Consider the following 22,304-nt stretch of genomic DNA (forward strand, 5'->3'; position numbering starts at 1 on the left):
CTATTCTAGGGGACCCATGTTCAATCCCCTGGACTCCGATAGTGGCTCACAACTATTTGTAACTCCAGTTCCAGGGTATCCTTTCTTTCTTTTGTTGGTGTAATGTTTGTTTACTTAATTATATGAAAGAAATGGGAACATCACAGCACATAAAACCCTCCCTACTCTAGCCTCTGAGGTTTCTGCACAAATTGGAATATAGATACACTCGAAGGCAAAACACCCATATGCATAAAATAATTTTTAAAATAAAAATAGAAATAATAAAAAGTAAATATATGAGTATTTATAGAGAGAGGAAAAATGAAAAATAAACTTCCAGGTTTTTGTTTTGTTTTGTTGGTGTGGGGCTGTGAAAGTATTCTATATAACAGATATATATGTTATGATTTAGTTAACTACTTGTGTTAAAAAAGAGACTTTGTCCTAGACAAGCATGCTACTAAGATGGAGTCTTTAAGAGGTACAATAATAGTAGGATGTCTGCAGTCATAGGAGACATGTCCTTGAAGAGGGGAAATACTGGAATCCTATCCACTTCCTCTTCTCTTCTGCACAGCAAAGAGAAATAGTTTTGCTACACCATACATTTTTGTTACTGCTTCATCATAGGCAAAGTTGACAAAACCAAATAGGTCCTAGACTAACTCCCTAAACTCTAAACCAAAATAAACCTATTTTTCTTTTAAGTTGATTCCTCTGAGGTTTGCCTTAACATGATTAAGTGCTAACACAAAAATCACAGAGCACGGCAGCACAAAGCTTGAACAGAAGTGAATAAGGACTAACTATATTTGTAATGATTCCATGGAAACCCATAGCAAGCTAAAAAAAAAAAAAAAACAATAAAAATATAACTGTTTTAAGGTCTACAAATTTTACAAAATAGTATGAGATCACAGGATCTCAGGATGGAATGCAGATTGTGATGAAAGAATCTATTTTATAAATGTATGAAAAGCCTTCGCTCATGAAAATGAATGCAAGCGTAGTCTACATAGTGAGTTCCAGAACACTAAGGGGTAAACAGACAAAAACACAAACAGCAATATAAGAGAAAAAAAGGACAATGAGTTCAATCTGTAAGTTTAAAGCCAAAAGAAACTATATGCAGGCACTCAATTCTGATGACGCTACTTCTAAAGACTTTAGTTTCACAGTTCTCAGACTGATAATACAGATGATATTAAAATGAAACAAGTAATTTTTAGTAGCAGATTGTGAGAAGTGGGATTCCCCTTACTGGAGAAGAAAAAAAATTAAAAATGTAATGGTTCAGAATAGGAGATTCTGTGAAATCATGCTTAGGCTAACATAAATAAGATGACTGCATACAAAAAAATTTGTAGGTGAAATTCTAACACATTGATTTTCTTGCTCTGAGAGTGTTTACAATCAACAACTTTCCAGTAATGAGAACACATGATGGGTGTGGTAGCACAAACCACTAATCCCAGCACTCAGGAGGCAGAGACTACATAGGAAGACTCTGTCTCAAAAACAAAAAAACAACAACAACAAACACCTTGTATTCACACCTTGAATTCTAATACTATTCTCCAATGAAGAAATTAGGATACCTTGGAGAAAAGAGCAACTCTTTTTTTTTTTTTTTTTTAAGATTTTATTTATTTATTATATGTAAGTACACTGTAGCTGTCTTCAGACACTCCAGAAGAGGGCGCCAGATCTCGTTACGGATGGTTGTTAGCCACCATGTGGTTGCTGAGATTTGAACCCTGGACCTTTGGAAGAGCAGTCGGGTGCTCTTACCCACTGAGCCATCTCACCAGCCCCCAAGAGCAACTCTTATACCAAGTTAGAAAGTATGCACAATAAGCTTAGAGAATCTTGTAGTCCCCAAAGAAAGAAACCTAAAAAACAAATAAACCCCACACACTGACGAGCTCATGTCAGAGACACAAGCTCCAACAAGTTATATTGGGTTACACTCACAAGTATAAGGCTTACACCAGTAAACAATAAAATAAAGAAATGACTGATTACAGAGGCAGCGCCCTATACCTTAATAAAGCCGATTTAAGAACATGTGTTATCAACTGGGGGTGGAGGCATATGACTTTAATCCTATCACTGACCAAACAAAACTGAAAAATTGTTTTAAATTAAAAAATAAATACTCATTATCTAATAATTACTTCAAGTAGTTATAATACCAAACACTTACCAAAACATCTTTTACATACTAAATCAAGTATTTCTCGAAATCGGTTTGTCATTGGTGGTAGAGGTTTTAGATCAATTTTCCTGAAATCCTCTGGACAATCATTTTTTGAATGGCCATCCTTTTTGCAGATGCTGCATACTATTGTTGGCGGCTAAATAATGGTTAAAAAAATTACGAACTTTTAAGTTATTTCATCACTTAGAGAGCAGATCCAAAAATATAGCAGCAACAAACACTATGTAGTTAACTCAATTCACATAAACTACTCAATTCAGATTTTTGTAAAGTTATGAAATGCAATTAATATAAAAATTTAACTGCTTTCCTCTCCCATTAAAATTACATAATAAACAGTTTACTCATAAATTAGTAGGCAATACAAAAGGTTTGTATTATTCAAACAACTTGATCAACTCCCAAAAGAAAGCATATTTAATATATTTATTTATTTGTCTGGGTTTTTCCCCCAACACAATCATTATCTTTATTTTATGTGTATGAGTGTTTGGCCTACAGGTGTAGGTAGGCACCATTTGCACGCTGGTTCCCTGAAGTTAGAAGGAATTGTATCCACAGAAATCAGAGGTAGAGATGACTGTGAAGTAGTGTATAGGCGCTGGGAATAGAACCCAAGGCCTTTGAAATGAAAAAGCAGAACACCAAATGAGTTAAATAGTAAACACTTAAGCCAACAAGTTACAAAAAGCACACGTTTAAGGAATATACATGTACCCTCATTGTTACTATGTATACCTAAAAAGTTTCCCTCAAATATTAGCTTAGACATTTACATAGCCATAAACTCTGGCTCAAATTATACAAAGGGGACTGGAGAGGTGGCTCAGGATTAAAGAGTGGTGGTCTTGCAGAGAACCTGGACTTGATTCCTAGAACCCACAAAACAGCTCAAAACTATTTGTAACTCCAGCCCCAGGGGAACAAACAAACGTCTACTGGCCTCTTAGGCACCAAGCACACATGTAGTGCATATACAAACATGCAATCAAATACTCATACACATAAAATTTTTAAAAACTAAACCAGCCGGGTGTGGTGGCACACACCTTTAATCCCAGCACTCAGGAGGCAGAGGCAGGTGGATTTCTGAGTTTGAGGCCAGCCTGGTCTACAAAGTGAGTTCCAGGACAGCCAGGGCTACACAGAGAAACCCTGTCTCGAAAAACAAAAACAAAACAAAACAAAAAACCTAAACAACAGAAACTTCTAGAGAAACCACAACACCATAAACAATTAAAATTATGTGGATATGTAATTAAGAGTATCATAGAAATTTCTATTAGCTTTTCTTTTCTGTTTTTTTGAGACAAAGCCCCACTATATAGCTCTGGATGTTCTAGGACTCCCTATGTAGATGAACTCCAACTCACAGAGATCCACCTGGAGCTGTCTCCCAAGTAATGGGATTAAAGGCATGCACAACTATGTCCAGCTATCAATATTTCAAAGCATTCTGTTGTTTTTAAAAAGAAATTCTTTCCTATTGAAAAACAGTATTATTTTGTAGGACAGGCTGGATTCAAAATTAGTTATATGGTCCAAGCAGATCTCAAACGTACAATCTCCCCCATTTCACCTTTCCAAGTGCTGGCACACCTAGCCACAATAGACTTAAGTTACTGATATTAGTAAAGCACAATTAGAAGATGTAGGACATACCTTAGCATAAATTTAGGGAAGGGGGATAAATTATAAGAAATGTAAACTAATTCTCTAAGAAGTTCTTCTAAAAATCTGCCATTTTATTTCCAACAGTCTATATAACTAAATACTGTGACCTGAATAATATGCAAAATACATATATATGTATACAGAATAAAGAAATATTGCTTGGATATAGGAAAAAAAAGGAGGAAGCATGAGGCAAAAGGTATGAAATTTCCTTTATGTAAAATAAACAAGTTCCGGAAATCCACTGTTGTCTAGGTCTACAATTAATACTGTTTTATAGTATTAAATTTTTGTTAGAAGATTCTATTTCCCACAAAAGGGAAAAAATACTTTTTGAGATGATAGATACATTTACAACATTATCAGTGGTCATGATTTCGCAGGTGTTGACTTATCTCTAACACATCAAAGTAGGGGTGTGTGTGTGTAGTATATATATAGCCTTTTAAAATATCAATCTGGGCTAGAGTAATAGTTCAGCAGTTCAGAGCACTAGCTGCTGTCGCAGTGTGTCCTGGATTCGATTCTTAGCACACACATGGCAGTTCACAACCATCTTTGTTAACAGCATTTCCAGGGGACCCAATATCCTCTTCTGGCCTCTCAGGATATCTCAGGGTATCTGGCATGCAAGATACACATGTAGACAGAATAACCATACACATAAAAAGGTTTTAAAAATGCAATCTTAATAGTTTTTAAAACTTTAACATATGTATATTATGCTCCTGGGTATATGTATACACACCTGTATGCAATGCCCACAGAAGGCAAAAGGGAATGCTGTCCCCTGAAACTAGAGATATGAGGTGAACTAACAAGCAGGTCCTCCATAAAACTGCCAGTGCTCTTCACCACTGTACTGGCTGGTTTTGTGTGTCAACTTGACACAAGCTGGAGCTATCACAGAGAAAGGAGCTTCAGGTGAAGAGGTGCCTACATGATCCAGCTGTGGGGCATTTTCTTAATTGGTGATTGGGGGAGGAGGGTCCATTGTGGGTGGTACAATCCCTGGGCTGGTAGTCTTGGGTTCTTTAAGAGAGCAAGCTGAGCAAGCCAGGAGAAGCAAGCCAGTAAGTAACATCCCTCCATGGCCTCTGCATCAGCTCCTGCTTCCTGACCTGTTTGAGTTCCAGTCCTGACTTCCTTTGGTGATGAACAGCAATGTGAAGTGTAAGCTGAATAAACCCTTTCCTCCCCAACTTGCTTCTTGGTCATGATGTTTGTGCAGGAATAGAAACCCTGACTAAGACAAGCACCTAGTTATCTCGAGTCCCAACTAAACAGATTTTTTCAAAAAAAGAAATACTGCTCTCTTCTGGTGTGTCTGAAGACAGCAACAGTGTACTCACATATATAAAATAAATAAACCTTTAACAAATAAACAAAAATGGTAGTCCTATAATTCATAAAGAATATTAATATTAAAAAGTTCAGAAAATTTCAGTATTAGAACATAATCTAGAGTCTCCACTTTTTGACTCTTGTTCATAGTTTTACCTACAACTTGCCAATATAGTTAGTTACACATTCCCACTACAAAAAAAGAGAAAAAAAATTATTAAAATTTAACTTTGCCTTCTTTTTAAAAAGAAAAATAACTCCACATATATGTATAGTATGTGTGTGTCTGTGTCTGGGTATGCCCAGAACTATAAAACATATATCGCTTTGTTATTGTGCATACCTTTAATCCCAGCACTCAGGAGGCAGAAGCAAGAAAAACAAACAAAACAAATAAAACAAAAAAACCCAAACCATTTACATACACACACATACTGTTTTGCTAATCTGAATTTCGTAATAGCAGATAAATCATTTTATGCATAAAGAAATAGTGCCAACTACAAATAGAGCACTGATGCATTCTTATATTTTTATATGCTCTATTTTACTGTAACTACGGGGCTAGAGAGATGGCTCAGCAGTTAAGAGCATTGGCTGCTCTTTCAAGAAATTCAATTCTTCAATTCTCAGCACCCACATGGCAGGTGACAACTGTCTGTAACCCTTGTTCTAGGAGATCTGGTACTCTCACACAAACATACATGTAGGCAAAACACCAATGTACATAAAAGAAAAATAAAATAAATTAACTGCAATTATAGGAGAAAATGTAAATAAAAGGTAGATATATACCAAAATATCATCCCAAAACAAGCACAGGAGCTATTTTATGTTACTATTTATAAATCTAAAAACTATCAGTAGTCATAGGTAACCATAAAGTTTTCCAAATTGTTTACTGTATCCTACCTTGCCAGAGGTTAAAATGAACTTATCAAACACATAATATAATTCCTGGGAGGGGAGGTTATCCTCATCAACAAGGTCAGAAGAAACTTCTGTAGCTTTGCAGTTGCAAGAGGTAGCAGATACATTGTTGCACACAATCTGATGTGAACTCTCCATTTCTAAGTTTGATCTGCAGTCTGTTCCAGCAGATTCAGCTCCATCAGGGGTCCCAATGCAAATACACGGGCTGAGTTCCTTCTTTAAAGAAGTTTCTGAAGGTGTTAAATCACCTTGTTTCTCAGCTGATTTTTGCTTCAAGTCACTGCCTCCACTGACAGTAGAAAGAGATGAAGAATCTTGTCCATGGTTAGCCAAACCTAGTTCATTTACCAATAAACTGTCATTATCAACAATACATCTCTGTGATGTAAACTCCATTTCATCATGTTTAGCAGGTTGGCCTCTTTCCATATTTATTTTTTCTGCACTTTCCCCAAGAATGCAACAATTGGTTGCCGAACAATCAGACTTCACTGGTTTCTTACTGCTTAGCTTCCCCTTCTCTTTCTTCTTAGGATCCACTGTAGATTTATTTCCACCCTTCTTTTGAGGACAGGCAAAATATCGATAAGCTGCCCTGAATCTTTCCACAACATATTCGTATACAAGCTGGCTGTTTAAGCTCCGGGCAACATTCCTCTTGACTGAAAATGGATCTAGATTTGTTTGTTTTGGAAAAAAAAATATCAATAGTTAGTTTCCATTAGCAATTATATTTCCATGCTTATACAAACAGATCTTATAACTGCTAGGCTATCAACAGAATACACTTTCCCAAAGTTTTCTACCTAGGATCCTAATGAGTTCTTGAAAACAGAGCAGAAATAAAACAAATGTGGCATCTTTTCTTCCATAAAATTAAAAGGGGAAAGGGAAATATTAATTTTAAGAAATTAGCTACAGTCAACTCAATTATAATTTCAAGCAAGAAATTAAGAAAACCTGTATCACTATGCTTCCCTGATATATAGTCACCAAATGAAATATTTCAAATTCCAGTAAACACATTAACAATTTCATTTCTTGTCATAGTGCCTTTCTGAGCCAGAGTCTCACTCTTGTAGTCTAAGCCAAACTGAAACTCATTAAGGCAATTCTCCTGCCTAAGCACCCCAAGTGCTGTAACTGCAGGCATGAACGACTACATTTGGTTTTTTGTCATAGCATAATTACATGCTTGTAAGTTGATGTAAAACCTAGTCAACATCAATCATCATTTTCATTAGCTTACACAGGAAGAAAGCTTAGGATTCAGTGTTAAATGATGGGGAACATACATAAATAGTTCACACATGTACAACGTATTATCTCACCTTCAATAGCTATCCGCCTTTTAGGCCAGTTTTTGTTCTCTCTAGTTAGAATATCTTGTATCCGTACACATATGACATATTCCTCCAAAGCAAAATCCAGTGTGTAAAATTTTAGCAGCTCCAACCACAACTGTCCCAGGGGTACCTGATTTGGTGCTTCCAATGTTAAAGGAGACTGGAAAAGAAAATACTTTTAATTCAAGTTTCTCAAAACTATAAAATACAAAAATTAATAATTAGAAAAAAATTAAGTGCATATATTTTCAAAAACAGGCATAAAGAAAGCACTTTTTAAAAAAGCAATCAATCCATTTGAATTACAGAACTCCAAGGAATTCTGTGTTCTTTTCATTAGGCCAGTGATTATCAAGTTTGAGTGCATATTACTATCACCAGGTGAGCATGAATTTCCGTATCACCTCCAAGAATCTGATTTAACTGATATGGCATATTTGGACTGAGGACAGGGGTTTTGTATGTGTGAGTGTGTGGGATGAGAAAGCTGTGACAGAACCCAGGGGCTTGTCAATGTTAAGCAAATGCTCTATCTCTGAGGTTTGTCACTGGTCCTTGTAGGTTTTTGTGTTTCTTTGTTTCTTTGAGTGGGTGTGTTTCATGCTGTAACAAAGGCTAGATACAACCTTCCAAATATTAAAATTACACGCACTATACTAGTCTTTTAAATTTTGTAAAGCTCTTTACAGTGAACCTCATGCACAGTCAAGGTTATAAATTACTGGACAGCTATGACAATTTCTTGTTGCAAAATTTATTTTCAAAAACTAAAAAAGATTGTTATTCAGCAAACCTTTCTTTAAAACCTACTATGTTCCTAGATTTGTGCTAGGGATATTATAATAAAAAAAACCCTCATATTTGCAACATATAATGGCTACCGTCCTTATTCATGCTTGCTTCTAAAGCCTAAGCCTACATTAACAATTCTCTAAAACACATACCACCAAGCAAGGCGCTGTCTGACCATCACCTGGCTTCCTGGCTACTTTATCTGTGGGGTTGGGTTGGGTTGGGTTGGTTTAGTTCGGTTTTTCCAGACAATGTTTCTCTGTGTAGCCCTGGCTGTCCTAGACATTCTGTAGACCAGGCTGGCGTCAAACTCAGAAATCCACCTGCCTCTGCCTCCCAAGTGCTGGGATTAAAGGCTTGCGCCACCGCTGCCCAGCTATGTGTCTATATTTTGAATCACCACGTTATACTTCCACCCAAATAAGGTAGAGTCTTATTTTGCAGACACAGATGATTTTTAGCTAAACACTAAGGTGGGATTTGGAATACTCTGGAAAGAAGCCAAGGTGCATGCCTTCATGAAGCTTACTGCCCAAAAAAAGAAAACAACACATTGGTAAGTAAATTAAATAGTAAGTTAGAAGCAGCTAAGTGCCATGCAGGGGGGTGGTGGGTGGGGTTAACATAACAAACAAGATGGGAATTTAGGAACAGAAAAAATTTACAGTGTGTAAACTCAGTCTCAGAAATCAGTTTCGTTGAAGAATCCTAGCCTGACTGGAAAAGAAAGCATTATAAGAACAGGGAACAGATAAACATATCTAATGCAAAAGAGTGGCTAGCTTTAAAAAGAAAACCAGATGACTCTCAGCATCACAGGAGGAAGGGGAGGAGAGAGAATACTGAAAGCTGGTATAACAGAAGAAGCAGAGTGATCCAATAACTACTGGCTTTTTTCTATACTAACGAGATGAAAAACAACTAAACCATGTTTGTGTGAGGACAAATAAGGGCAATATCTGACTTAACTTTTTAACAATGACTCAGATTATTATGTTGCGCCAGGCGTGGTGGCGCACGCCTTTGATCCCAGCACTCGGGAGGTAAAGGCAGGCGCATTTCGGAGTTCGATGCCAGCCTGGTCTACAAAGTGAGTTCCAGGACAGCCAGGGCTAAACAGAGAAATCCTGTCTCAAAAAAACAAGGGAAAATAAAAAAAGACAGATTATAATGTTGCTAAATACAGATAAAGGCTGGGAGTACATGCAGGGATTATCTGTTAGAAGACTATAGTAAAAATCCAGGCCAGAATGAAATTGGCTAGGACCAGGATAGTTAACTGTATTGGGTGAAAAGTGATGGAATTTTGGATATGCTTTGAAGTAAAGATAACAAAATTCAAGATTTCTGAATTACTTGATAAAGGGTTTTCATGAAAGACAGGAATAAAGGATGCTAATTTTAAACTGGATGCTTGAAAGGACAGAATACTATCAACTGATGAAACATGAAAAACTTCAGATTTGAGAATAAGACCCAAAGTTGAGTTTAGATACATAAAGATATCTGAGCCAACACTAATAGGGAGTTATATACAATTACGTTGTTCAAAGCAGAGTACCTGTCATCCTACAGAAGGCACTTAACCTATCAGAAGAAAAGACAAATCAAAAAAGATCATAAACAAAGCTTGTAGCACTTCAGCATTAACTGACTGGAGGAAAAGAACAAATCAGCAAAAGAAACTGAGAAAGACTAAGCAGCAACAACTGTGGTGCACTGAAATTATACCAAGGAAATAATCAACTGGAAATGTTACTGCACCAAAAGAGATAATTTTAAGTACCCATGAAATTTAACAAAATAGAAGCTGATAATGTGTTTTTGGCAAATTGATAATGTATAAAAAAACAGAGAAAAATAAAAAAAATGGATACTATAACCAATTTTGTTGGTTTTACTACAAAGGGAAACTAAGCAAACAGCTGGGAAAAAGAGCACCTAACATTTTTCTTTAAAATGGGAGAAAAGGCAAAATGTTTGACTCAATAATAAATGAAAAACTTGGAACTTAGGAAGGAAAGAAAACTGCTAGAGTATTAACTGTCCTGGATTAATTCAGAAGGCAATGGAGAAGATGCCTGTAGATTTCAAAATGGACGTTCCTTTACAAAAAGAAGTAACAAGGCAGAATGTGAGTATATGACAGCAGATGATGGTGTTTACAGCCCTCTGTCGATTGCTTCAGTATTTTCAGTAAACTAAAAATCAAGATCATTAACTGGGATTACTGAAGAAAATCAGGGAAGTACAAGAATTCAGTGTTGAAGAGAGCAATCATTTCAAACACGGGATATCTATAATCTTAAAACAGTATAGGTTTCTAAGGGGCAAAATCCATGTATAATTGCCTACAGTTGTCTAGCACTCAAGAAAATGCTTGGAATTAATAAGTTATGCACTTACTAATGCATGGCATTAATAAGTGTGTGCTGAACTAATTAAATAAGTAAGCCAGCCCCTTATAGAATAAAAGACTTTTATTTCTCCACACAATCTGGCTACAAAGATCCATAATGTACTTAAGCTTTAATGAAAACCTAATTCATAAAGGGAATTTTACGGGTTGAAATGAAAAAGGGAACAGGCCAAGTAGTGGTGGTACACGACTTTAATCCCAGCACTTGGGAGGCAGAGGCAGGTGGATTTCTGAGTTTGAGGCCAGCCTGGTCTACAGAGTGAATTCCAGCGCTGCCAGGGCTACACAGAGAAACCCTGTCTCGAAAAAAATCAAGAAAGAAAGAAAAGAAAGAGAAAAAAAAAGGAAAGGAGAGGAATGAGGAAACAGAATTAATTGCCTTGACAGGATTCAAACAATACATGAAATAAATTTATTAGATAATCTCGGTACCAAAAAATAAAACAGTTCAACCCCTCACTGTATAATTGAAGAAATGAGGCCAAGAGGTCAATCTACTGCTATTCAAGAAGTTCACTAAAGGTGCCATAAATCCTACATATAGAAAAGCCAAAACAAAAAACAAACACAAAAGCTTACTTTGCCATGTTTTGCCTTCACAGCATTGCTTTGGTTGTCTGTTTCTGTCTTCTTGGTATCATCTTTTGGTTCGTCTGCCTTAGCTTTGTTTTCATCAGCAATTACGTTTTTCTCAGTTGCACTACTTGAATTATATTCCCACTTCACAAACTTCTCTTCTACTATGCCCTTCAGCTGAAAGTCATCCATTCTTTTCGGGTCAAAGCCTTCAATCTATATAAATGGGCATTCCAAATAAGTAATAAAAAAATTATTAAAAAAAGAGAGAGAGAGAGAGAAAGAGAAAAAATAGAGAAACTAGAATTCCACCTTAAAATGTTTGAGCACAACACTCCATAAGAACTATACACACACACACACACACACACACACACACACACACACACACACACTGCAATGCAAACGCATGCTTACCCAACTTCCAAGTAAGCAAGGAAGAAGAGGGGGTTTTCTTTGTTGAAGAAAAAACATCACCATCAAAGCAAAGCAGTAAGAAGGGATTCCACCATCAGTTTGGGAGTCAATATAGCACAGCTGCAAAATAAAATAGAAAAAAGTTCTAGCATTGAGCTTTCTTCACTCATGTGAAACACAGTAGCTCCTTCTTCACTGTTTTTGTTTTGTTTTGTTTTACAAAAAGTCCAAATAAAGATGAAAACTAAGAAATAATCTGAAATCTTACCATTCAGACTATAATACCCACGTTACAAATTCCCTGAACACATCCCCCATGTTTTGATACAGGATTTTACTGTGTAGTCTAGCCTTGAACTTGCAAGCATCTTGCCACACTTGCCTTACATGCTCAAGTGTTAAAATAAATAGGGTATTGGCCCGACTCAATTCTTATCTCTGAGAATATCATATTACATAAAGAATTGGTTCCTGGGGCTGGAGAGATGGCTCAGTGGTTAAGAGTACTGACTGCTCTTCCAGAGGTCCTGAGTTCAATTCCCAGCAACCACATGGTGGCTTACAACCATCTGTAATGGGATCTGAAGCCCTCTTTTGGTGTGTCTGAAGAGAGCAATAGTGTACTCATATACCTAAAATAAATAAATAAATCTTTTAATAATAATAAAGAACTGGGGTTCCTATGGACAATTTTTTCAAAACTGTAAGGTTCAGTGTCTGATGACAGAAGTTTCTCCCAGTGAAGAATCTTGTTCAAATTCCCCTCTCCAAATGAGCAGCAACGGCCACTACCAAATCCCTCCCCAACTATTAAGTCTTTTATTTATGATAATTTTATTTATTATAGAACTATTTTAAATTATTTGTGTGTAAGGAGCCATTTGCTTCCCTTCTGGCATGAGAACATGACTATAGTATAACAATTAAAAATACAATGTAACCCAGTGTGGGGATGTATGTCTTTGATCTCAGCACTGGGGAGGCAGAGAGGTGGAAAGTTCAAGCCAGTCTAGTCTAAAGAGTTCTAAGGGGCTGGCGAGATGGCTCAGTGGTTAAGAGCGCCGACTGCTCTTCCGAAGGTCCAGAGTTCAAATCCCAGCAACCATGTGGTGGCTCAACAACCATCCCTAACAAAATCTGATGCCCTCTTCTGGAGTGTCTGAGGATAGCTACAGTGTACTTACATATAATAAGTAAATAAATCTTTAAAAAAGAAAAAGAAAGCAGTCTTAAAAAAAAAAGAGAGAGACTTCTAGGACACCCAGGGCTACACAGAGAAACTGTCTTGAAACAAAAACAACAAAAAAAACCAACCCCATTATCATAGTGCTCATTATATATAGCTCTACATTCTAAACTGTTATTTACCCTTAGTCAACTATAGTTCAAAAATATTGAAAAGAGGGCTCAAGTTGTAGATCAGTGCAGGACCCTTGCCTAGGATGAATTAGACTCTGGGTTCATTCCTCAGAGCTTACATGAATCAAAAATAAAGTGTTTTAAAAAATGAGTAATGGAAGCCGGGCATGGTGGTACACGCCTTTAATCCCAGCACTTGGGAGGCAGAGGCAGGCAGATTTCTGAGTTTGAGGCCAGCCTGGTCTACAAAGTAAGTTCCAGGACAGCCAGGGCTATACAGAGAAACCCTGTCTCGAAAAAACAAAAAACAAACAAAAAAAAGTAATGGCTAGCAGGGCAGTGGTGGCACACACCTTTAATCCCAGCACTCAAAAGACAGGCAGGAGGATCTCTGTGAATCATAGCACAGCCTGATCTACAGATGAGTTCTGGGGCAGCCAGAGCTATACAGAGAAACCCTGTCTTAAAAGGCAAAATAAACAAGGAGGAGGAAGATGGGGGGAGGGGAGGAAGGAAAAAAGGAATGATTAACTCTTTAAAGGGAGATTAACAGCACTTGTCCTTGTAGAGGACCTCAAATCAATTCCCAGCACCCACACAGCAGCTCACAATTGTCTGTAACTCCAGTACCAGAGGCTCCAACACCCTCTTCTCACCTCCTCCTCCCCAGGTCCCAGACACCCACCCAACACATACATTTGAGAAAAGCACCTGTACACATAAATAAATTTGAAAGAGCAATGTACATAAATTAAGTGGAAAATTCAAAAACTAAACAATTTGCAAGTCTAATGCATAGCACTGTCATAAATGTTCTATTTTATTATTCTCTTACTTATAAATTAAACTTAACAACAAATGTGAATAAAGAAAAAAATAAGTATTATAATGGTTCAGTGCTTATCTACAGTTCCAAACATCACCTTGAAGGATGGATAAAAGAACTTATTACATGCATATGAAACCTTATTTTAATGTCTTTGATGAAATCAGTCACACAATTTTCCATGTGGGGCAGACAACTACTTTCTTCTACACATTATAAATTATATGTCAAAATAAGAAAAAGCTTGACTTGTTTTCTTCTGTTCCACTTACCTTAGCCCAGTAGCGAAAAGCTAGAACTAAGGGAGTGAATACGGGTTCCACTTTGCCAAGAGCAGCAAGTAAGTCAGTTGTGAGACACGCCATATCATTTCCTGCACTTACTCTACACAGTAAAGCACTGTGAATGAGAAACAATTCATTGTATTAACGCCTTTAAAAGAAGAATGCTTCAAAATCCCAGACGCTACTCTTTTCCATCATGATATTTTAATAACTGAAACAGTTACTACAAGGACTGGAGAAGTGGCTCAGTAGTTAAGATCCTATATACTACTCTTGTAGAAGACACTAGTTTCATTCTTAGCACTCACAACAGATATACATATAAATAAAAAAATAATTGTTTTAAGTCATAGTAAACCATTTCTTCTGTTTATTTATTGTGTATGATCACATGTGAGCCATGATGTGCATGTGGAAAGCAGAGGAACTTGTGCAAGCTGGGGCCCACAGATCAGGCTCAGATGGTCAGGTATGGGGTCTAGTGACTTTATCCATGGAGCCACCGTATCAGCCTACATTTTGGATATCTATAGATATAGAGATAGATATAGAGATATAAAAATATAATTTTAGCTCAAGCGAAAATTACAAACCTGAGCCACCATTAACACTAGCATACTTCTCTCTTAGTTCATTCTCTTTTGCTTTGTCCATGATTAAAAAAATAAAACAACAAATTTACTAACTATACTTCTCAACCTTAATTTCATATTCAAGCTTTCATAATGTTGGTGCTTTCAATTTAAAGATTAGAATTTACTTATTAATCCATGACTCATGCTTTTGTAGAAGTAAAACAGGAGCTACCTTAAGTAGAATGAGAGAAATATAGTAGAGAATATCTAGAAGAGGGAAAGGGAATAGAAAGAAAAAGAAAGAAAGAAAGAAAGAAAGAAAGAAAGAAAGAAAGAAAGAAAGAAAGAAAGAAAGAAAGAGAAAGAGGTGGAGGGGAGAGGAGAGGAGGGGAGGGGAGAGGAGAGGAGAATGAATCTAAAGCTGTATGTCCCATACAGGCAGTATAATACAATGTGTTTTAAAAAAAAAAAAAATCACTGTTTTCTGTTTTACTATGACCTACCAGAAGTCAAATGCCTATTTTCCAGTATTGATTTTGCCTTAAAGGATATAAATTTGTACAAATCCTTATACCTCCCAGTCTCAATTTTCTAATTTAGAAAATAAGGAAGTTAGGTTGAAAAGATGGGTTAGCCAGCTTGAAGACTTCAGTCCCATCCCTTAGAACCCATCCTGGAGCCCATGAAAAGCTTTGAAGGAGAGCACTAAGACTATAAAGTTGTCTTCTGACCTTCACACATGTGTCAGGGAAAGCAAATGTTCACACATACACATTCAATCTACTTAAACTAGATCACCATAAAACCTTCTGACTTTAAATAAGAAAATGCAATGCTAGGTTACATGAAAAACAACTGAATAAATCAACAGAAGAATATCTATTTTTGTACTTTTCCCCCATGTTGATCTCAAGTAATATTCAGCATCCTACTTCAGCATCCTACTTATTTTTTTAAGACAAGGCCTCACTACTTAGTCTTGCCTGGTCTGGGACTCACCATGTACACAAGACTGGCCTCAAAATTATAGAGATCTGGGGCCTCTGCCTCTCCAGTACGGTGTATAAAACCATGCACCACCAGAACTGGCTAACTTTCCTTTTTCAATGGTACTTTTACCCTCTCAGGCCTAGAGACATCTGACTAGAAAGACAATGAGTCACGGTAATTAAACAAAACTACATTGTAAAAAAGTATTTCTTCCACTATTTTGTGTGTGTGTGTGTGTGTGTGTGTGTGCGCGCACATGTGCACGCACATCCTTAAGTGGCTGTCAGAAGGCAACTTCTAGCCTCTCTGTACTGTGGATGGAGGTCTCAGGGTAAGCTCAGTTTTTTCTAGTCTCTCTTTACTGTGGATGGAGGTCTCAGGGTAAGCTCAGTTTTTTCTAGTCTCTCTTTACTGTGGATGGAGGTCTCAGGATAAGCTCAGTTTTTCAATCTTAGCAGGAGGTGCTCTTACCCACTAAGCCACCTCACTAGCCCATGGATTATAATAGGCAGTAAAACCTTACTGAGAGTGGCTATTTCTTAATTTACGTTTATATGTCCAGAGCAATATAATACTTACACAAAAGTAATCGCTCTTAGCACTGTTGGGTGAGTAAATGAATTTAGACAAAGAAAGAAAAAAGTTTTACCTAGAGTGTTTTATTTTTAATTCTCTGCTAGCTCAATTCCTTAATCACACACATGTGACGTGCTTTAATAAACGACAACCAGTATAGTCATATAAACCTAATAAGAAACCCAAGGCACACAATTTCTTCTCTTGAAGTTGTTTGCCACAAATATGATTCTTTGTATGTTTTTTTCTTTTTGGGTGGGGGCACCCTGTGTAACTACCATGTAAGTGTGTACAAATAATGGCTTATACGGAATCCAAGGGATAGAACTCAATTTGTCAGATTTATGTGGCAAATGAGCCATCTTGCTGACCTTGGGGTGGGTGTGCATATGCATGTGAATATGTACTTGTGAGTATATGTACATGTGTATGTATATATTCACAAACATGGACAGATACAGTCACACATGTGTATAATAAGCAGAGGTACATACATTTTGGGTATCTCTGACTACTGTTCTTTATGTTCCTATTTGAAACAGGGTCTCTCACTAAACCTGAAGCTCAACATTTTAGATAGGCTGGCTGCCCAGCATGCCCCTAGAAACTTCCCGTTTTTTCCAGGAAGATGACCCAGCTTGTTATCTCGGTGCTGGGGATCCAAACTCAAGTCCTCATGTCTCATGTTTGTGCAGCAAGTCCTTTACCCACTCAGTCATCTCCTGAGCCATACAGGCTTTGTTAGTTTTTATAAATACCTTATTTTCTTCATTACCAACCTTTTCCGATCTTTGCACACCACAACAGGAACTTTAGCATGAAAATCAGATTCCACATCTATATATAATGCTAATAAGAGGGGGTGAAAGTAAGTTAATGTCAATATTTCTAGTAAAGAGTAAGTAATAATTTCATTCTAAAATTCACTCTCATTACTTCTGTGGAATAATTCACTCTTCTCATTAAGAAAATGAACCCAAAAGAATCTATTACCTCTCCTGGAGTCATTTGTTATATGCCACAAGCCACAACTATAGTATCAAAAAAATGTCTGAAAAATCATAAGCACCATAAGAGGAAAGGGCTTCTAACATCTCTAAAATGTGAACATTTCCAAGTAGATATGGAAATGTCACTCACAAATATACAGCAAAGAGGGTATATCACTTACTTTTGAGGGCTATATCCATAGAAGTATGTTTTGCTTTCAAGTACAACTCTTGACCCCACCTAATTAATATTTTCAAAATCTGCCTAATAGAAGCTTCTAAGGAGACACTAACATGGGAAGAGCATATGTCTGCCGTGAAATCTACCACCAAAGTAGACTTCATGTCATAAATCCCTACTTCGGGGCCTGGGGATAGCCCAGCAGGAAAGGGTCAATCCCCAGCACCCATGTGTTGGAAGGAGAAAACAAGCATGCACAGGTATATAAAATAAATTGAACTTAAAAATTAAATATAAATATCTACTTTATGTAAAAACAGATGGATTGACATTTCATTTGGAAAAAAAACTCAAAGAAAAATCTCAGTAGTACCTGATGGGATGATTTATGATTAAAAATATGTACTGGAAACCTGTTATGTCAGAAATATCTTTATACACAGTGACTATGGCAGTAACTTAAAACACAAAAAATTTTATGAGGTTTGAAACACAAAATATGAAAACAAATCTTGTAGATAGCAGGTTTATATTAAATAGAACATACTTTTAAATGCTTTTAAACCTACATATAACTTAGGATGATCTCTGATGTAAAAGAGATTAATGTTTTCAAGTTATAATAGGATGAACACTTCTCTATAATCCTCAAGAAGCAAAACCCATTATGTTTAACTCATATTTATAATATGCTTTTAAATTTTTGTGTATTTAAAACAAGTATTATTAGCAGATGCAACTCAGTTAAAATACCTCAATGTTATTTCTTATATAAATTAATTTCCTAACCCAATGGTAACAAGCTCATAAATGGGCTAATAAGATGACTCAGCAGATAAAGGTCTGTGTCTCCAAGCCTGACAGCCTGAGTTTGATTCCAGGGACCCAGAAGGTATAAAAGAACAATTATCATACATATACCACACCACCACCACCATCACCACCACGACACACACACACACACATACAAACAAACCTAAGTAATTAAAAAAAAAAAAAAAAAGAGGAGAAGGATGAGCCGACTAATTTACTAGGGTGTAATATATAAACTAGGGTGTGTTTTGAATACTATACTCTTTTATTTCTATTTTGCTTGAAAGTATTTTACCTATGTAAATATCTTTTTTTCTTATAAAAAGCATTCCAGACAAGTAATATATGAAAAAAACTACTAGGCATGATTCAGTTGATATAACACAATGATTGCTTTAGGCTACTATCATTGTTTTCAGTAGAAAGAAAATGGCCAGGCATGATGGGAGAACACTTTTAATCCTAGCACCCAGCACTCAGGAGGTAGAGGCCTGTGGATCTCTGTCACTTTTAAGCCAGCCTGGACTACATAGGGAGTTCCAGGACAGCCAGGACTATGTAGAAATCCTGTCTCAAACAAACAAACAACGACAAACAAATGAACAAACAAGAAAAGTTGAAATAAGGCATGTACACACATCTTTATTCTGCATCTCCCTCTAATTTTCTTCATCAGTGCCTTTTCAATAACATGAAACAGGCCTATTTGTCTTCACTTACACATGAAATGCCCATAACATAGTAGTTCCCCCTTTTACCTAAGGAGATACTTTCTACACTTGACCTTAGTCAAAAGGCCGAGAAGCGATGAGGAGATACTTTCTAAAATGCCAGTAAATATCTGCAATCCAAGGTAATATCAAACCCTGTAAATGCTAGCCTTTTCTTAATTATACATGCATATGATAAATTTTAATATGTAAATTAGACACTGTAAAGGATTACCAGGAGTAACCAAATAGAACAGAACAGTTACAACATAGAACAATTACATACATGAATGTGGATGCTTTTCTGTGCATGATATTGCGGAGTATCTAATAAGCTGGTAACTAGACAGCTACAAAAAGACTAGTGGGTGGAGCTAATAAGAATAGAATGCAATTTAAAAATGAGAAAGGGCTGAAGAGATGGCTGAGTGGTTTAGAGAACTTGTTCTTAATAAGGCCCTGGGTTCAGTTCACAATACCCACATGAAAGCTCACATCCATCCATAATTCTAGTTCTTTAGGATTGGACACCCTCTTCTGACCTCTGCAGGCACGCGCGTGCGCACACACACACACAGGATAAACACTCATACACATAAAATAAGTAATTTTTTAACAAAGAATTACTTGTTTTTAAAATGTTCCATTTAATTTTCAGATGGTGGTTGGATAACAGCAAAACTGAGAAAGTGACTGTAGGGCTGGTGAGATGGCTCAGTGGGTAAGAGCACCTGACTGCTCTCCCAAAGGTCCAGAGTTCAAATCCCAGCAACCACATGGTGGCTCACAACCACCCATAATGCGATCTGATGTCCTCTTCTGGGATGTCTGAAGACAGCTACAGTGTACTTACATTAAATAAATAAATAAATCTTAAAAAAAAAAAAAAAAACAAAGAAAGAAAGTGACTGCTCACTGACAGAACACATGCCTAGTGCAAGGCCCTGGGTTCCATCCTGTGGTGATTTGAATATGCTTGGCCCAGGGAGTGGCATCATTAGGAGGTGTGGCCTTGTTAGAATAAATATGAAAGTATGTCACTGTGGGTATGGGTTTTGAGATCTCATCCTAGTTAGATCTCATCCTACTTGGAAGCCAGTCTTCTCCTAGCAGCCTTCAGATAAAGAGTAGAACTCTCAGCTCTTCCTGCTCCATGCCTATCTTCCTGCTCCATGCCTACCTGGATGCTGCCATGCTCCTGCCTTGATGATAAAGGATTGAATCTCTGAACCTGTAAGCCAGCCCCAATTAAATATTGTCCTTTATAAGATTTGCCTTGGTCATGGTATCTGCTCACAGCAGTAAAACACTAAGACACATCCCAAACATTGAAATAAATATTTAAATAAGTAAATCCTGCAGAGAAACATTAAAAACTACTTTAAAGAGTATTAAGGGCTGGCAAGATGGCTCAATGGTTAAGAGCACCGACTGCTCTTCTGAAGGTCCAGAGTTCAAATCCCAGCAACCACATGGTGGCTCGCAACCACATGGTGGCTCACAACCACCCATAATGAGATCTGATGCCCTCTTCTGGAGTGTCTGAAGACAGCTACAGTGTACTTACATTAAATAAATAAATAAATAAATCTTTTTTTTAAAAAAAAAGAGTATTAAAAGCTACTTTTACATTAGATGAAGCACTTACATTTTTTAAATTTTCAACTTTGATATAGTTTATCTAACTTAACCAACATGTAAATTACATTACCAGGTATCCTACTAAATAAATATACAAATTATATTCTTATGCATGATAGCAATTTTAACTTTGCTATATGTAAACGACACAGTGCATATGGTTTTAAAAAAAATAGACTTTTATAAAAGAAGAAAAACAAGGAACTTACCACTTTTTTTCAGAATTCCAAGTACTTGTATCAGAAGATCTGGATGATTCATCTAAAAAGTTTCATTAAAATGGGCAAGCAGAAGGACAGTGAGAATTCAATTTGATTAAAAAGTAACATTAAAAACTCATGCTCTGGGTTTGAAAATATTACCATCAGAATAATATTTTTACTTTTATATCAACAAATCTTATTTAGAAAAGTAGAATACAACAAATGCAGAACTATTATTCAAGGGAAAATAGAAAAATTTGCTAAAAGACTAGAAATTTAAATGCCAAATTTTCATTCAAATCAAACATCTTTGAGTACAAAGTATTTAAAAAGGAAAACTTTAAGCATTGTTCTGGCTAGTTTTATGCCAACTTGGCATAAGCTCAACACACTTGGGAGGAGGAAACCTTAATTAAGAAAATGAGCACTAGACAGGCCTGTAGGCATGCCTGAAGGAATTTTTCTCCCTTGATTAATGTGGGAGGGCCCAGCTTACTACTGCAGGGTGGTGCCACCCCTGGGCTGTGGTCCTTGGTGCTATAAGAAGGCAGATCAAGTAAGCCATGAGATATAAACTATTAAGCAGTATCCATCTATGGCCTCTGTTTCAGTTCCTGTCTGCCTTGAGTTCCTACACTAATTTCCCTGGAGAATGGACTACAAACTATTAAATGAAATAAATACTTCCCTCCCCAAGTTGCTTTGGTCATGATGTTTTATCACAGAAACAGAACCCTAAAACAAATATAAAATTCTGACTTGTATTACTGTATGTAAAGGGGTGGGGTGCATGCCACATGTGTGGAGGCCAGAAGAAAACATATATAAGTTGATTCTCTTTTTTTCAACTTGCTATGATGGGTTCCAATGATGTGGATTCACCAGACTTGTTTGGTAAATAAGTGCTTTACTCACTGAGACATCTTGCCAACCCTTGACTGATTTAAGAGTTTAACAAAAATAAGCAAAGCTATTGCTAAGTATCATTTTTTATTAGATATTTTCTTTATTTACATTTCAAATGTTGTCCCCTTTCCTAGTTTCCTCTTCAAAAAAATATGGAACTCTTCACAAATTTGCGTGTCATCCTTGCACAGGGGCCATGCTAATCTTCCCTGTATTGTTCCAATTTTAGTATATGTGCTGCCGAAGCACATTCAAAGCACATCGAGTATTATTGATATTGTTGCTAATAACACCACTACTAATAATAACCTAACTGCTACTAATAACTAATAACTGCTAGTAGCCTATTACTTCTTATATAAATATTTATCATTTATCAGGCCACGTGCTTGAGTTCATCTCATATAACCTAAAAAGTGGGCCAGATGTGACAGAGCACACTTTAAATGCAAGCACAGGGCAGACAGAATGAAAGGTTCTTTGTCTCAAAAAACAGATACACTGCACCTCATTTGGAACCAAGGGATTATATACACCAGAATGTGAC

The 22,304-nt window shown here is 36.6% G+C and overlaps 1 protein-coding gene and 1 non-coding gene across 7 annotated transcripts in view; both read right to left on the reverse strand.

Annotated features, from left to right (window-relative positions):
- Nucleotides 1-22,304, reverse strand: part of Tut4 (terminal uridylyl transferase 4) — a 99,754-nt gene that overhangs the window by 40,701 nt on the left and 36,749 nt on the right. For all 6 annotated transcript variants that reach the window (XM_085839109.1, XM_021159720.3, XM_029476801.2 and 3 more), the window contains exons 7-14: nt 20,858-20,909; nt 17,094-17,163; nt 14,162-14,288; nt 11,705-11,824; nt 11,291-11,503; nt 7,486-7,660; nt 6,134-6,828; nt 2,189-2,339 (exon numbers count right to left, since the gene is read on the reverse strand). In XM_085839109.1, coding sequence (XP_085695235.1) covers nt 2,189-2,339; nt 6,134-6,828; nt 7,486-7,660; nt 11,291-11,503; nt 11,705-11,824; nt 14,162-14,288; nt 17,094-17,163; nt 20,858-20,909 — 1,603 coding nt within the window. The remainder of the gene's footprint in view (nt 1-2,188; nt 2,340-6,133; nt 6,829-7,485; nt 7,661-11,290; nt 11,504-11,704; nt 11,825-14,161; nt 14,289-17,093; nt 17,164-20,857; nt 20,910-22,304) is intronic.
- On the reverse strand, nt 21,904-22,006 carry LOC115031071 (U6 spliceosomal RNA). Its single transcript, XR_003836636.1, has one exon. It is a non-coding gene; the product is annotated as a U6 spliceosomal RNA (small nuclear RNA).

The sequence above is a fragment of the Mus caroli genome, unplaced genomic scaffold (assembly GCF_978045245.1).
Source record: "Mus caroli unplaced genomic scaffold, Mus_caroli_1 scaffold_6, whole genome shotgun sequence".
Classification (NCBI taxonomy): Eukaryota; Metazoa; Chordata; class Mammalia; order Rodentia; family Muridae; genus Mus; species Mus caroli.